General features: G+C 34.6%; 3 protein-coding genes, 1 long non-coding RNA gene and 1 pseudogene across 6 annotated transcripts; 2 read left to right on the forward strand and 3 right to left on the reverse strand.

Annotated features, from left to right (window-relative positions):
• Positions 1-50: 50 nt before the first annotated feature.
• On the forward strand, positions 51-986 carry LOC104792953 (cysteine proteinase inhibitor 3-like; annotated as a pseudogene). The gene is made up of 2 exons (XR_015559897.1): positions 51-153; positions 249-986. The product of XR_015559897.1 is annotated as a cysteine proteinase inhibitor 3-like (transcript).
• Positions 544-3,167, reverse strand: LOC104792955 (cytochrome P450 98A3). Its single transcript, XM_010519228.3, has 3 exons — positions 2,470-3,167; positions 1,402-1,799; positions 544-1,311 (listed from the first exon to the last, which is right to left on the reverse strand). Exons 1-3 carry the CDS (start codon positions 2,951-2,953, stop codon positions 664-666), a joined length of 1,530 nt encoding a protein of 509 aa, XP_010517530.1. The 5' UTR covers positions 2,954-3,167; the 3' UTR covers positions 544-663.
• Positions 3,168-5,861: 2,694 nt separating this feature from the next.
• On the reverse strand, positions 5,862-8,694 carry LOC104792956 (WAT1-related protein At2g40900). Its single transcript, XM_010519229.2, has 7 exons — positions 8,134-8,694; positions 7,975-8,037; positions 7,759-7,875; positions 7,339-7,564; positions 6,803-6,961; positions 6,553-6,704; positions 5,862-6,457 (listed from the first exon to the last, which is right to left on the reverse strand). Exons 1-7 carry the CDS (start codon positions 8,319-8,321, stop codon positions 6,175-6,177), a joined length of 1,188 nt encoding a protein of 395 aa, XP_010517531.1. The 5' UTR covers positions 8,322-8,694; the 3' UTR covers positions 5,862-6,174.
• A 4,786-nt stretch (positions 8,695-13,480) lies between these two features.
• On the forward strand, positions 13,481-14,350 carry LOC147942987 (uncharacterized). Of its 2 annotated transcripts, none has more exons than XR_015559570.1 (2): positions 13,481-13,641; positions 13,865-14,350. It is a non-coding gene; the product is annotated as an uncharacterized LOC147942987 (long non-coding RNA). The 2 variants fall into 2 exon arrangements; XR_015559569.1 differs by having other exon boundaries at positions 13,481-13,632.
• Positions 14,351-14,429: 79 nt separating this feature from the next.
• LOC104699361 (F-box/LRR-repeat protein At2g40920-like) lies at positions 14,430-16,144 on the reverse strand. Its single transcript, XM_019246509.2, has 2 exons — positions 15,914-16,144; positions 14,430-15,764 (listed from the first exon to the last, which is right to left on the reverse strand). Exons 1-2 carry the CDS (start codon positions 15,980-15,982, stop codon positions 14,739-14,741), a joined length of 1,095 nt encoding a protein of 364 aa, XP_019102054.2. The 5' UTR covers positions 15,983-16,144; the 3' UTR covers positions 14,430-14,738.
• Positions 16,145-16,659: the final 515 nt, after the last annotated feature.

Here is a 16,659-nt window from a genome sequence, read left to right on the forward strand (position 1 = left end):
CAATTCAATTAGCGATTTGCAGATCAGAAGAGAAAAGCACAGCAAAGACGATGATGATGCGAGGAGGTGTTTATCATCTCCGAGGAAATCACATCAGTGGAGTGATCGATAAGTCTTGCTCGATTTGCCATTCAGGAACATAACAAACAACAGGTTTTTTAAAAAATCCTCTGTTTCCCATCTGGTTATGACCTATGGACCCTTATGATATGCATCTTTGTCTGATTAATTTTCCCGGATGAGTACAGAACATGGTTCTTGAGTTCACGAAGATTGTAAGAGCAAGAGAGCAGTTAGTTGCAGGAACGATGTACCACTTAACCCTAGAAGCAAAAGAAGGTGATCAGACGAAGAATTTGGAAGCCAAAGTGTGGGTGAAGCCATGGATGAACTTCAAACAGTTGCAAGAGTTTAAGGAAACCTCCACTTGAAATTCACTTGTTCAGAGGTAAGTAAAAACAAACAACTTATGCATGACTTGATTACAAATGTTTGTTTTTGATGTATTTTAGTGCTATTAGGCTAATGTAATCAAGAGAGGTGTTTTTATGTCCTGCAAATTTCACCAAACGTTTTCGATGATACACCAGAAAGAAATATATGTCTACAAACAACATCAAGAGCATTAGCGCAGAAGCAACAAAAGGTAGATCAGAGAGACCTTTACATATAGTAAGGCACGCGTTTGTACAGATCTTCTGAAGGCAACCGAGGCGTTGCAACTGCTTGAACAGGGGTACGCATGTACGTGACTAGTCCAGGGTTTTCAGACATGTCAATATCTTCCGGTTTTGTCCCTTGAGGCGGTGTCCAAACAAAATGGTGAAGCAAATGACTCATCATCGAAGTCACCAAGTTGATACCAAGTTGTGCACCGGGACAAACCCGTCTTCCTGCTCCAAACGGAAGCAGCCTATAGTCATGTCCCTTCATGTCAACATCTTCTTCCAAGAATCTCTCTGGTCTGAACTCCATTGGATTTTTCCATACGGCAGGGTCTCTAGCCACCGCCCAAACGTTCACATGGACGTTTGATCCTTTGGGGATGTCGTAGCCTCCGATCTTGACGTCTGCGTTGCTTCGGTGAGGGAGCATTAGAGGCGTCGGAGGGTGCAGCCTGAATGACTCTTTCACCACACATTGCAAGTAAGGTAAGCGGGCGAAATCTTGCTCGGTTAAGATCCGGTCAAGTCCAACCACTCGGTCCATCTCTTCTTGCACTTTTTGTTGCACTTCTGGATTCTTGATCATTTCAGCCATCCCCCATTCAGCTGTTATCGCTGTCGTGTCCATCCCTGCCGTGATCATATCCTGCACAAACACACACACCATTTACAAACGTGAGCCACAAGAAATCTAAGGGTTTAAACGGTTGTTATGAACACTAAAACGTTAACGCACCCATAGAAGACCAATGATAGTATCATCACTAAGATCATACTGATCCTTCAACGTAAGCAACGCATCAACGAAATGCTGTTTCGCTCCGCTAGACTTTTCACGGGCCAAAGTGTGCTCCTCCATGATAGCTCGCGTGAGGCGGTCGCGACGAGCCCCATGCTCAGCAAACGACTTCTCGTCCGCCGGACACATCCACCGGAGCCACTCGATGTGTTCAGCTATCGACAGTGAAGCACCTATCTTCAGACCGTTGGATACTATGGCCTTGAACTCAAGCCCTTGCTCGTCCACCACACCTTGCGCGTCCATAAAACGCTTCCCAAATGCTAGCCGCGTTATGTTGTTGAACGCAACCGCTCCTAAGTACTTCCTCAGTTGTAATCCTTTTGTTCTGTTTTCTGAGAAAATTAAGTAAAACATTAGGGAAGTACACTAATTATGAAAATGGCAACCACACTATTTAAAAAAAAAAAAAAACAACGTGCTCTATTATTAGTATGGTTATTAAAGAACGACTAATTGCTTTATTTTTCTTTGAAGTACCATCGTTAACCATCACAGTATGGGTATGTACCTACTCAACCAAAAATCATTATTGGTGATACTCATTACAACAAAACCTTACTTTATGACTGTCGAACTAAAACTTAGTTTGACGACTTGACGTTGACAAAAACAAAGAAGACATTATAAACATATAGAGTACTGGATTTTATCATTTTCTGACGCTAAAGAGTAAAGGCAACGCGTGGCATGCGTTATTTTGTATAAAACGACAAATATAGCATTAATTTCATTATTTCTTTGTTTTTTTTTACATCAATTCTCGTTCTCTCCAAGAAAAAACAAAACTACGATTTTGAGTATCCTACCGATTTTTGTATAAATCGAATTTTCCTTAACCAGAGCATTTTTGACACAAGTATTCAAAACTCCCTTTTATTTTCTAACCTCTTTTGAGATATACGTATTTGTATGGATAAACTTTTAAAAACTTCTTTAATGGCAGAGTTCTTTTTCTTTATATCGAAAAAATAACAAAAAGACCCTAACGATCAGCGTACGTACCAGGAATGTTACAGTCATTGAAGACGGATTCGACCATGGCGGTGACTTCATCTTCACGGATAGGTCTGAGAGACTCGAGTCGTTTAGGTGTGAAGAGCTCAAGCGTGCAAACTTTTCTCACCTTGACGTAGTGAGGCCCATAATCTGCCCATATAAGATCCTGACCGTGGCGGCTAAATACTTCCGTCGATCTATTCCGGTGCCGGTCGGCGAGTTTCTGGTCGTGCTCTTTCAAGACTTCTTTAGCTAGCTCCGCGGTTGATACGACCACGTTTAGAATTGAACCGATCCAGACCGATATGATTGGTCCATATGACTCAGCCCACTCGTAATAACATCTGAACCGGACCGGTTTTATGTCGTAAAGGTTACCAAAGATCGGCTTGGGGCGTGGACCGGGTGGGAACTTGTATCTCAGCCGTTGGATCAGTTTGTAAGATACGACGGCGACGATTGCCGCTGCCGCTATTAGAAACCACGACATGGACTTTTATATTTGTTTTTCTTATAAAAATGAAATCGACTATTTTAAGACAAAACAAGAAAAAAAAATGTGTAAAAATCGAATTCACTTCTAGAATTCTACATAGAAGTGGTCGAGACTTTGATTTATATTAGGAAGGGGGTTGGTGAACCAACTCTTTTTTCTTTCCTGATTTAATATAATAATTTTCATATATATTATATTGATTATATTTATTATTTTTAGAAAACAATTATTTTGGATTATATTGATGATGAAGTAGGGGAAAGTTGGCAGAGAAAAAAACATCACTTTGGATTTAACTTTTGTTAAAATTGGTAAACTACGTGTATAACAAAATTTAGATTTGAGGTTTTGACTGATAATACACTATTGAAAATTCTAAGAGAAAATTAAAGAAAAATAAAAGTCATTATTTTGGGTTTTACTGGTTATTTACTTAGCAGTTGAGGTAAATTCTCATTTACTTGAGCTGGATTTGTTATCAAAAGCTTTTCCTTTTCGTATAGGTGAAAAGTTATTTTCATTCACTTGTTTGGTAGGCAATATATTTTGCTGTTTTCATTAGAAAATTGATAATAATTGATTATATATTTCAGTATTTTAACCTCTCTGATCTCTTTCTCTTTTTTCATTTTTGTCCTTTTCCTTTGGTAAAATATTAATTTTTCCCCCTTTTTGTTTTTGTTATTCTACTTAATAAACTTTCACAAACTCTTGAATTTTTTTTGTTGTTTGAGATTAACGGTTGAATTAAAATAGTTTTACGAGAAGGTGTTTGTTATTACCAATCTATACAATGTGGAAGGTTATAGAGTTCAACAAATATTTTTGGTATAATGTTAAGCATTTCATGTATTCGTGTTAGCGCTAGGGCCTAAGTGTTAATATAAGAAAATGGACGTGGAGAACAAAAATTAGGGAACGCTGGTTTAAGAAATAAGGCTCCCATTTATTAATAAAATCAACGTAAACTAAATTGCATTTTCATTATTAGAAAGTGAAGACCATTCATGTTCTGTTTGGAATCATCATGTCTTCCTTAAATTATTTCAAAGACTTTTCACATTGTCTTGTCTCCACCACCTACACCACTAATATTTCTTTTTATACCATCTTCATTTCTTCAATCCTCTACTAAAATGCTTATATGATTATTTTAGTGTTCAAACAATGATGTTCGCAAATTCACAAACTTTTGTTCGCAGTGAAACGGATAACGTAAAAAAAGAGATAAATACGCACACACAATTAAAAAGTTAGCTTTACTATGTATTTTTATGGTAATAAAATGTTAGTAATTCTCTTCTCTTCTCATGTCCCCATGGACTTAATTTGGTCCCAAACGTTTATGAGAGGCTGAGAGCGAGTGGGAAAGGTGTGGGAAGGTTTAGTTTTGGGGTTGGTGAGAGAAACACGTCACCTTTATCGGCAACCACATGAACTAGCGAGGGGTTGGTGCGCTTCCGACCAGACAACATAGGTGCTTGCGATATAGTAGTAGATTTTTTTTTTTTTTTTTTTTTTTTTTTTTTTTGATATAGTAGTAGATGATTTACGTTATTACAAACTTTATTTATCTGGCCAATCAATTTCTCAGAAAAGAAGGAAGTGACTAAAATTTTAATTATGAAGAATTTTTTTTACCTAACTAAGAATTTTTTAGTCTTAAAAATCTCATGTCTGTTTGAGATATATAATAGATTATTCAAGAATCATTCAGTTTTTAAGATGAAAAAAAGTTAAATCTTTTGTTTTTTTTTTTCCAAAACCAAAAGAAAAGGTGTGGAGAGAGTCGGCTTAGTGGGACCAGACGGGTAGGTGGGTGTGTTTGGTGAGATGTAATTTTTTTTTTTTCTTTTGTGATTTTTTCTTTTATTTTCTTTGTGAGTCTTGTGAATTTTTGTTATAATATTCGATTATAGGTGAGTTCAATGATTTAATTTCAGTATTTGAATAAGACGTAGGTGTTATTCTAACATAGAGAAATTACATATCGTGTTATGTCCTAATTTTTTGGGTTAACTTTTATACATGTATATGGCCAAACCCAAACTTTTTTTTTTTCTCAACAAACCTAATATGCGTTGTTGGTTAGACAAACATGTTACATACCGTATTGATATAAACACAAATACATGTTCTGTCATATACCTTCTACTAATATACCTACCAGTCTACCACCATCCTTACTACACCTATTTGTAGAATTCCATATAAAGCCCATCACCATCATTTTCTTGCAATAATATCAAAATTTAATACTAATTAACTCCGCGAAAACATAGCCAAATAATGCCATTTGAATTGTCATTGTCATATTGTTGGATGACATAAACTGATGTCTCTGGGAAATATATGCCCGCATGCATGAATCATCTAAGATTGATGGAAGTATTAGTCTGGATATTAGTTTAACTGGAATGTATGTTTTGAGAATGATGATTTTACATATTCGGAATCCCCAAGCTTACTATCAAAGGTTGGTACCAGATGAAAAGAGAAAGTTTGTTAGGACTTCTCTACTTATTAATTCAACGAAGATGAAGAACAAGAGAGTTCTAGTTTCTACTAGATCTTAGTTTAGACCAATACACTAAACCAAGATACTGCTTTGCAAAATTTAACTTCACGAATAGTAAACCGGTAAAACATATGTAATCTAACAATTGAAACTCTTCTTCAATATGGATATAAAGGCTCGAATAATATTGCCATATTGGGCTCTGGGCTAAGAATTATTTTTTTAAGCAGAAGGCCTTGACCTCGTTGTAGAGTCAGCATCGATCGGTAGCAGTGGAACCTGTTTTGTTATGATGTATGGCTAATTTATGCGACCCATAATCGTATAATATAATATTTTAGTATTTTTTCTTATGTAAAAACTTAAGTTGAAAAGGAAACACAATTTGAACCAAAAAAAAACAGAGGATGTACATTCCACATTTTTCTTGGGCATGTAAGAAGAAGATGTGTGGTATCAATACCAAATGTGATGTTGTTACATGGGGTTACATATAGCTTAAGTCAACGATCAAAATCGATGGTACAGTGAATCCTTCGTTAAGTAGTTACAATAAGAAATCAAAACTATAAATAAATAAAAAGTATAGAAAACTTTTGAAGCAGGGGAAAAGGAATTCAAACTTACAAGGTATCAAAAAAAAGAAGTTACTCTTCTCCCCAATTTTGCCTCTACAAAAAAAAAAACACAATCTAATTTAGGTCGCGAAACGTTTATCCACATTTTCACTACAAAAAACCACCACCACAACTTCCGGGACCGGCGACTCCTTCTCTACCGTAACCTTTCCGGTCTCGACATCCTCATCAGCTTCGTCGATCTTTGCCATTATCGTTAGACCATTATTGCCACTACAACACTTAACGGTTTCTAAAACATTATCTTCTTCATGATGGTGTGTTTCTTCTCCGTCATCATCTACATGTTTGCCCCATAACACGGCGTAGACTCCCACCGTCAAAACAACCACACCAATAATCCTAAAAAAAAAACAAATCCGGTTTAATCAGTTAACTAGACATATCCAAAACTAAACCGGTTATGTATCATAATTAACCGGTTGTTGTTAACGTACCCTCCAAGGTAGATTCCTTGGCCAAGAACGAAGAAGCTCATGATGGAAACAATGACGACGACGAGAGGGTTAAAAGCAGTGACAAAAACCGGCCCTTTTCGCTGCATCATAAGTCCTTGAACGTAGTATGCTATGCTCGACGACATTATTCCCTGTAACCGTTACCAATCACAGTATAAGTATCAATATTTTTGTAAACTGAGCTTTGTGTTTTATGTGAAAAAAGTGGGCATGGAATTAAAGGACGAACCGCATAGGCAGAAGCGAGAAGGTTCATGTCAAAACCGATGTTCAAAGCAGAAGGATTATGTTCCATTACGAATGTCAGGGCTAAAGACTGTAACGTTCCCACGAAACACACCATCGTTGATAACGAGAGATGAGCAGAGTATTTCTTCAAAGTGGCAGCCTAACAAAATGTAACAGTCTAATTTGTTAGATCAATACTTTTATATATTCAGAAAAAAGTCAAAAACAAAAGTGAAGTTTTCAAAACATGTTTTACTAGTCATACTTTTTAGTAATTATTTCAGATACAGTTAACCTAATCAATTTGAAAATATATATATATATATATATATAACCTAATCAATTTGAAAAAATATATATATATATATATATATATATATATATATATATATATATATATATATATATAACATGAGACAAGATTGATATTATATGTAAAAAAATTAACTACTGATAACTGATCTTTTTACATAATCTAATTCTTGATGTAAAAATTGAATTATTTAAAAATTGGAAATCAGTAATTGATAAATATACCTGAAGGACGAAGAACGAAGCCCATGAGATGGAAGCGAGTAGTAGGAAGACGGCGGCCTTAAGATAGTCAGTCGTCAGCGGTGAGGAGACGGTGGTGAGGTGAGATCGGAAGATATTGATGAAAGGACCTTTGTAGAATATCATCAATATGGATCCACCCACTGTCACTAAAGTACCCATTACTTTTACTAGGCATCTTACTTTCCTCATCTCTATTTTCTCCATTCTTTAAAAAATAAAATATTTACACATGAAAAACATATATCAATATATTATAATATTTATGACATCGTCATGCACTAGTTGCACTATACATTACTTTTGAATTGGTGCAAATCCACGACGTACCAAAATATAATAAAACATTTCTTTCTTTTTTTGCTTAAATGTAAATAATAAAACCGTTGCTTTTGTATGTACCTGAAGATAGTGGCAAAGATGATGGTAAGTGTAGGCACGATATTGCTAACGGCGGTGGAAAACGTCGGTGACGTGAGTTTCAGACCGATATAATATAAGTTCTGATCAATCACAGGCCTGTTCAAATGAAAACCTTCTATGTTAGCCTTGATTATAATCGTAACAAAAATCTTTTTGATTTCATTAACGGTCCTATACTCCTATTAGAAGACTAACCCGAGAAGAGCAAGAAGAAATATTCTCATGAATATTGGAAACGTCATCTTGGACCTCACTTTCCTACAAAAATCCCCGATTCATATATATGTTAGTAAAACGCAAAAAGAAAAATTTAACGGTTTAGAGAATCGATTTCTCTAGAAAAATGATATGTACCTTTCGGAGAGAAGAGCAAAGGGTGCGATAGCGGCAGTGGCAAAAGCGTTGCGGTATGCAACGAGAACGTAATGGCTCATACCTCGGTCAAGGACTGCTTTAGTTACTAAGTTCATACCTGCGTATCCGAACTGAAGGCAGATCATAGCAAAGTAAGGTTTAGCTGATTCTGACATCCTTAATCCCATCTCAATATTTTGTTTTGTTTTGATTTTGGGACAAGAAACAAAAACCAAAAAATAAAACCAAAGTTTTGGAGTTATTATAGGTTTTGATAGTTATAAAAAATTGTCAAATTAGTGTTTGTATATAAGAGAAATGTGTTAGGAATTGAGAGGAGAGAAACACTTGAGAGAATGTGCTTTTTCCTAAGAACCAAGTGGTGAGAGGTTCTTTGTATTTATAGCATATTACTCGGATTTGTTCAGTGTTCTCTGCTTTCTTCCTTTGTATTTCTTTTGCATATATTTTTTTTTAAAGTGACGTTAGCGTTAATTATTCCGGTTTGATTCGGCATAACAATTGGGTGTCATGAATTCATTATCTCTAAGGTAAGTGGATAGAACATTCTACATATATATATTCGCTTTATATGACTTCGTGAAACCAATCATATTAGGTAATTAAAACTTGTGGCTACTAAAAATCGTGATTAAAAGTGTGCCTAGCTAGTGTGGAACAAGTAGTTAACTAATTTCACCTCATTTCTTAGCAATTAAAATGATCTAAACTTGTTGTTGTTGTGTTTTATTGATCAACTGAATCAAAATGTATTATTTGTTTATAAATATTGTGTGTGTGTGTGTGTGTGTTATGTTTTGGTCGCACAGGCGTGTCCAATATACTCTAGAGATGATCGTAGCACACGTGAATTAATGTGAATAATGGGAACACTGCCGCTGGGATACAAAAGTTCATACTTCATACGTACCAATGGCCAATTTGGGCATTTAAATGTAATTCTACCATGTAAATATTAGTCATGTAATTCAAAAAAAAATTGGCCGAACATTCATGTATGGATGTTAATACATAAAATGGTAATTTGGGGAAAATGTTAAGGTTGTAACATTTATATCCAGTTTCATTAGGTCGGATCTGGAAAAACTAGAGTCATCTCCAGTTTGTTTCTATTATATAATTAATGACCAAACCCATCAAAGTCAGAAAGAAAAAAAATCCATTTGTTTTTTTTTTCTTTTATGTATATTACCCGGACTTGTCGACAATATCACAAAGACCGAACATAAATTAGTGAAACCACAAGTCTAAAAACTTATTAAAAAAAAAAATCAGACTGGATCGAATTAGCCTATTGCAACATGGCCGATCAGCTCGTAATTAATCTCATAACTTCACGAAAGGAGGTAAGAGATTATTTAATTTGGTTATTATTTAAGAGATTAGAAGATTTTTGTTCTGTGTCTACCGCAATTTGCGATTTATGTGGTCTTAGTCTCATGACTCTTTCCTCTTTATCATAGTATAATATATTTTGGTTAATGTATACTAGTAGATATTTGACAAATCGACCGACCAACCACTGCAGAAAGATTAACTCATTGCAATGCGAAAATGGAGTTCTATACGTATGGAATGTGACGTAAGTCCACTTCCTAATCCTAATTCCTACTCAGCTACACTCATGGTCACAAATCATCGAGATCTTAAGAGGGTAAATCAGTGAAGAAACATAAGTGGACAGATTGAGTCCCACGTTGCAGCAACAGATAAATTGGGTTCAATCCTACGTACGTTGGGGCCCCATATCTCAAAGATTAACATTTTATGCTGAAATATTCAATGTGGACAAAAATATGTGTTACATGTCTTGTCTGTCATCGATTTCGATCCAGATATTTTTAGATCTACGTAACAAATAAAAGAATTATATATGGTTAAAGTGAATCAGAACTTTATAGAAACAAACAAATAAATGAATCAGAACATGTATATTATTAGAAGTTTGGAACTCGAAAATCTTGAAATATCTATGTTTTGGACTCTACATATACCTTAGTTTGCTCTATCTAGAAAAATTACTATATGTTTGTTAATACACAAATATGTTACTCTAGAAAATGCACAATATAAAATAAAATGTCATATATATAAAATGTCTTCTATCAGAGTATAAATAAAACACTCTGGTTGCTCAGCTGGGTACTTCACGTGTTTTCTACCTAAAGGTATACCGTATGCGGTTCGAAGTACTAAAGTTTTTTCGTTCAAAAAAAAAAATGATAACATGCAGTAGTTTATATAAATAATAATATTAAATCTATACTGGAAAAAAAATTGAAATGTCTTCATCACTCTTTCTTTCTTATTCACTTATATGTATCTCTCAGATATATCTCTAACCGGAATAATATTGAATATCAAAAGTTACAAATAATATATAATTGATCATGTCTCACGATTACATTTTCTCCGTTTTAAGTCGGCTCTATTTTATAAACAGCTCGTTACAGACTTACAGTCAGAAAGGGACATGCTAAATATAAAGAGTTACGTGTATAGTTTTTTTTTTTTTTTTTTTTTTTTTTTTTTTTTTTTACGTGTATAGTTATTAGTTGTAAATAATCTAGTTTCTAGCAATTGTTTCAAATACAAGTTTACCCAAAAAATAAATAAATTAGTTCAACTTTCACAAAAAAAAAATCAATGACAATGAAAAAAGTAATACGACAAAATCAACTCGTTATACACAACTTAGCTGATAAAATGTTTGGAAATTGGAATAGTTATTGTGTCCCAAGAAAAGGAATCTAGGCTATAATTGCTAAAAAAAAATTTAATTGATTAAATTTACCAACTCTTACAAAAATGTAATCCAAAGTAATGACCAGGTGATGTATCGGAGTATATCGTGAGTGCATGTGTATATTATGTCTGCACATCTAGCTATACATATATATATTTTCGTTGCGTTGATACCAATCTGCGTAGGATTGCTTATCCGAAATGTAAACCACATAATACTAAATAAAAGCGTAAAAGAAAAGCTCACCACATAACTCATAGAATACTTTTGTTTTATTAGAAATCCCTAGATATTGCATCTTTCTATCAGTTTATGTCTCAAACCACATCTTTCTATCAGTTTATGTCCCTTAAACCACATCTTTCTATCAGTTTAAAATCTTCACTTATGTTTTTTTATAATATAGTTGGCCATCCATTATCTTTTATAAAATATGCATTAATGTCACTTTAAGGGACAATAGTGGCTACTTTACTTAGTTGGGGAAGGTTTGTGTGGAATTCGTATCTTAAATTTAATTTGATGAATTAGATAGATTCAATTGTATTATATTAGGTCGCATGACTTTATTTTATATATACGGTGAGAACATAGAGGAATTATTTTGATATGCTATTATTCACTCTAAACTAATCAGAAAAAGTTTAATGATTTGATCGGTTACACATTTCGATATTTATCGGAGCTTCTACTATATATACTATCCATCATGTGTTAATAATTAAGAATTCAATGCACTTATCCAAATACAGACGAGTTGTCTCACGCTCACTCGTCTATATATTATACTTTAGAAGTATAAGGAATTATATATTTTCGATTATTGATAATAACAAAAATGGAATGTCTGTATGACTGCATAGATGACCATTCTACGTTGGATTCAAGCTTTAGATCAAATAAAATTTATAATAAGTGTTCGTAACAAAACTTAACAAACAAATAATAGCCCAATTACTGTATCATTCGTGAACTCATCATAGTGTAGGATCTGTATTCGTGTATCATCCTTACAAAGCAAACTGCCAAGCTCCATATCTTTAGTGTTTGTTTTTTCTAAGGTTAACTTTGTTTATATGAATAATAATATAATGCTGAATTCTAAAGCATGCGTGTTAAGTTGATGAAATAAATAGTTTGAGATGTAAAAAATAGAATTTTAATTTAATATATCTAAATAGGACTAATGGAATGCTTTAAAAGAAATGCTAAAATAATTCTACTTCCATATATATATATATATATATAGATTTCTATTTAACTGTTTATCAACAACTAATTAATATGCAATATGCCTGATTATATAATCTCGACTATGAAAATAATGAGATTAGTGTGTAAACCATGGTTTATGGCCATTATGTTACAAGTTGTGACCAACTTTTTTTACGAGTTAAATAATGATCTCTTATACATACTACTAGTATAATAGTTATATATGTGGCTATAAAATTTAGCATATCCTTTCGTGACTTCGTGTAAAACTTTCAAGTTATATAAAAATATAAAAATGTAAATAGATGAAAAGGTACACTTTGTGTCCTGTGAGTGTGGATGTGTGGATTCCACGTAAAATTATAGGCTGCTGTCAGAGACAAGTGTCGACTTCTTATGATATAGTTACCGAATCGAATATTTTACGTCTCTGCGATTGGGAATTATATGCTTACATAAAATCCTTCTGACAAAATCTGGCATATGTATCTGACTTTTGATTTTGTTACGTAAAAAATCATTTCGTAAGTCTAATTAAAATAACTTTTTGAGTTGTCAATATAATTCACATATTTTTACCAAACTAGAATCGATGTGACGAGCACGAGCTGAACCATGCTCGGTGTCGGACGTCTATCTCCACATAATTTCTATCCAAAATTCTTATATGATTCATTCTTTTGAGACCCGTATAACCAATTTGCTCATAGTGTTTTATTTTGTTCCCATCTATCGGTGGAACCTAAAATTGATCTTGACACAGTACCAATTAAATTGCTACATTAACATACACATACAACTCGTAGATTTGGGGACTTTTTTTTTTTTTTTTACAAAGAAGATTTTGGGACTCTTGATCTGTAATTTAGACTTTTAGTATAGAGATGGTCTACTTAAATTATGCTTTAAATTTCCCCCAAAAAAAATATGTATATATATATGCTTTAAAATGTTTGGACTATAGTCTATAGATATGAATACAAAGTTGTGTGCCTATATATGTATAGACATAGTAATAGCCGACATATAAAAATTGTACTCAAGATTATAAATGTTTTGGGGTTTCAAAAAAAAAAAACAAATGAAAAGAACACATGAGTTTGATAAGAAATTTGAGAAAGAAAAATAAAGAAAGTGGGCGTGGTTCAAAAGTGTGGGTGCGTATTTGGGTAGTAAAGAGAAATGGGAAAAAAAGAGGGCAACAAATCAAAATGGTCATCTAATCACCCTCCAGCAACTTCATTTCCACACACAAACTCTTTGGGCCTACCCAAAGTTCATGTCTTTTTTTTCTTTTTCTTTTTTTTTTGGTTCTCTTTCGATGAAAATGGTATTTAAGCAATTTGGTGTAATCTCATTGGATTCGAGTCTCTTATAACAGTAGTGACGTGTGTATTTATACCATATATCAGAGATATTAGTTAGATTACTAATTAAGTTTTTTTCGTCAAGGAAACTTTGTTTTGTCAAGCAACTGAGCAACTCGAACCATTTTCAGCATGAGTTCACTTTTCGGTGTACGTACAGTTAAGAGATAATATACAAAATCCTAATTCCCTCATTCTCTTTACCTACGCTTATACTTTTTTACATCTTAGTGATATAGAACTCCACAATCGTAGCAAGTTTTAGAAGTGATAGGTTTGTGTTCTGAATATAGCTATTTTGCTTCTTTTTGCTCTCTTTAGTATATATGTTCGTGTAGATATATTACGATTTCAGACTCACTTCTGATTTTGTTGTGACCAGTTGTTTGCGATTATTGGTAGCTGACAAAGGTAAGGGTAAGGCTGTGATTGAAGCTGCATCAAGAGTGCTGTACACTAGAAGTGCATGCAAATAAAAAGGATCCTAAATCTCTCCGTCAGCTCCCCAAGTTTGGACATCCAGTGTAGATGTTCTCGTGGACAGTTGAACAGAACAGTAGCATGAGTATGATGAATACCCTATTGCCAAGTGGGATCACTTTGGTGAGCTTGACCCTAGTGAGCAAACCTATTTGGTAATCGTTAATTAATCCTCCTTTGGCTTCCCTTCGCGTTTATCTTGCCTAATGCTTCAAAGCTTTTGTTGAAACGTTTTTACACTCTATTAGCAGAGCATTGGGGATTGAAGGGAGTATGAAGATAAGTTCAGGGGACTAATCTCTCTTCACATAAATAAACAACAAACTAATGAGCACATTGTACTATTAATGAAAAGAGAATGAATATAAAGCTTAAAATAATTTGCTAATTCCAAACTTCTACAAAAAACTATAGCTTTCCAATATGCGACTTCTTGAAACAAAGCAATTAATAGGAGACCAATAAAATCAAGAGCATGAAAATAATTTATTTTAAAGTAATTAGAAATATCATTTAACACAACTGTTTTCTTAATATCAGTAGGCTAGACCAAAATTAAACAAAAAAAAGAAGCCAAAAAGTGTTGGTCAAGTTTCCAAGTAGATGAAGCTCTCACTATCACCCATATAGTTCAAGTCAAAATAGTATTTTTTATGAAGCCAAGGGAGTGGCACTCCTTTGATTTCAACCTTTGTCAAGTCATTGCTTTCCAAGTCGTAATACAGAATGTAGAATCGGGAATGCATCTCCAGCGGTGCCAAGATAACCTTGCCGTCTTAAGTTGTACCTCTTACGAACAATACAATGTCTTGGACTAAATGCCTTTGACAAGTCTGCAAAAAAAGAGTCTTTTTCGACCATTCATTTTTCTTCTTCCCAACGTCTTCGAAAACCCATACATCTGCCGAACCCTCATCTTTAAGGTAAGTATGATGGAAAATTGCTATCTTCCCACCATACTCTATAAGATCCGCCCTCATCGTAACTGCAGGCACAACCTGACCAGCGAACATCTCCCTAGGTATTGGGATGATCGTAAACTGTTCAGACCTAATGTCAAAACTCACAACCACACAATTATAATTATCAGGCCAAGCTATATAACGTACTACTGATCCACTGGTAGACCGTCCTTGCGGGAAAGGGGCATGATGAAGATAATTTTCCAGTACTGGAACAACCTTTTTCCACGAACCTCCAGCTTCTAGTGCGAAGACCCAGTGCTCTGACTTCAGATCACCCAAACGTGGCAATCGCGAGGATACCCCAACCGTGCAGACTAGTTTGTATTGATCACTAACAGGGTCGTGTCCGATATAATACTGGGTGTGACGCTTCTTTTGACCTGGTTGAGCTGTGATGTCTGATTTTAAGGCAGGTAAGGTCAAGAGTTGGTTGGTGCTAGGGTTATAGATACACGCCTTTTTTCCAAGGGAGAAACACATCAAGCCACGAACAACGTTCAAGAAGTAGCCTCCCATCCCTGGGATGCTCAAATCTTGGTCGACGACCACAAAACTAGTGTTGTGTGGTGATGATATTGATAACAGTACACGGTGCCCGTCTGCTTTATCCACTAAACACATGTACAGGCGTGGTGGTTGTCGTCGTGTGACCGTAGTAAACAAATGGTTGCAAAAATATCGACAAGAAATAAGGGATGACCACTCCTTGGAGACGCACTTGAACCTCATCAGGGACTTTGTTGGCAATCTCATAAGAATCTCGATCACGAGATCCATGTTCTCACGAAATTCGGCTGGAAACAATGCTAACGAGTTCTCTGCTTTTGCATCCATTATCTTCAACAGTGAATTAAAGAAAAACAAAACAAAACTTAAATCAGTACTTACAATACAAACTTACCCGACCCATTGAGACAAAATATCCAAAGCCACGAATTGGCGAGATTGCATAAACGTGCGTATAAAGGAAGCGTATTCATATATACCTGGGGAATGCTCTGAGAGTCCTCCTGCTCTGACCTCGCTTGTTTTAGATCCACCCTTCTTCTCTTCATCTCTTTCGATCACAAATTTCCAAAAAAAAAATTTATCTCCAAAATTACAACCAAACTCCAGAAATCATTAGGGTTTTGAAGAGAAACCTAGTGTTTATAAGATATCTCTCCCGCGACTCTTTACGGCCATGAATGGAAGAAGGTTTTTAAATGGATTTTAGATGGGAGATTAGCTATCATAATTAATCGTATAATTTATTAGAAACAACCATATTAACCCATAAAGATTTAATAAGATTTGTAGAGCATATTTTTACCATATATCCTTCAACATATTATATGGTAAAAATGTGCTCTACAAATCTTATTAAATCTTTATGGGTTAATATGGTTGTTTCTAATAAATTATACGTTAATTATGATAGCTAATCTCCCATCTAAAATCCATTATGATAGCTAATCTCCCATCTAAAATCTATCTAAAATCCTTTTAAAAACCTTTAAAAACCTTCTGACTATATATCCTTCAACATATTATTTCTTTTGTGAATGGTGATGGCGAACCGCTAGTTCCCTGCAGACCAAATTTCCGGCCAAAATTCCACTTCAGCCGCGGCTGAAGGCAGTTCGTTTCGTCCCTCTCCCTTCTCCCCTGACCCTCCTGACCCTCCCGACCATTCCCCTCTCATATCCCTCTCTGAATTCCCCCCTCTTTCCCCTATCTCATCTTTCTCCTT

Source organism: Camelina sativa, chromosome 6 (genome assembly GCF_030686135.1).
Source record: "Camelina sativa cultivar CO46 ecotype springtype chromosome 6, ASM3068613v1".
NCBI classification, from domain to species: domain Eukaryota; kingdom Viridiplantae; phylum Streptophyta; class Magnoliopsida; order Brassicales; family Brassicaceae; genus Camelina; species Camelina sativa.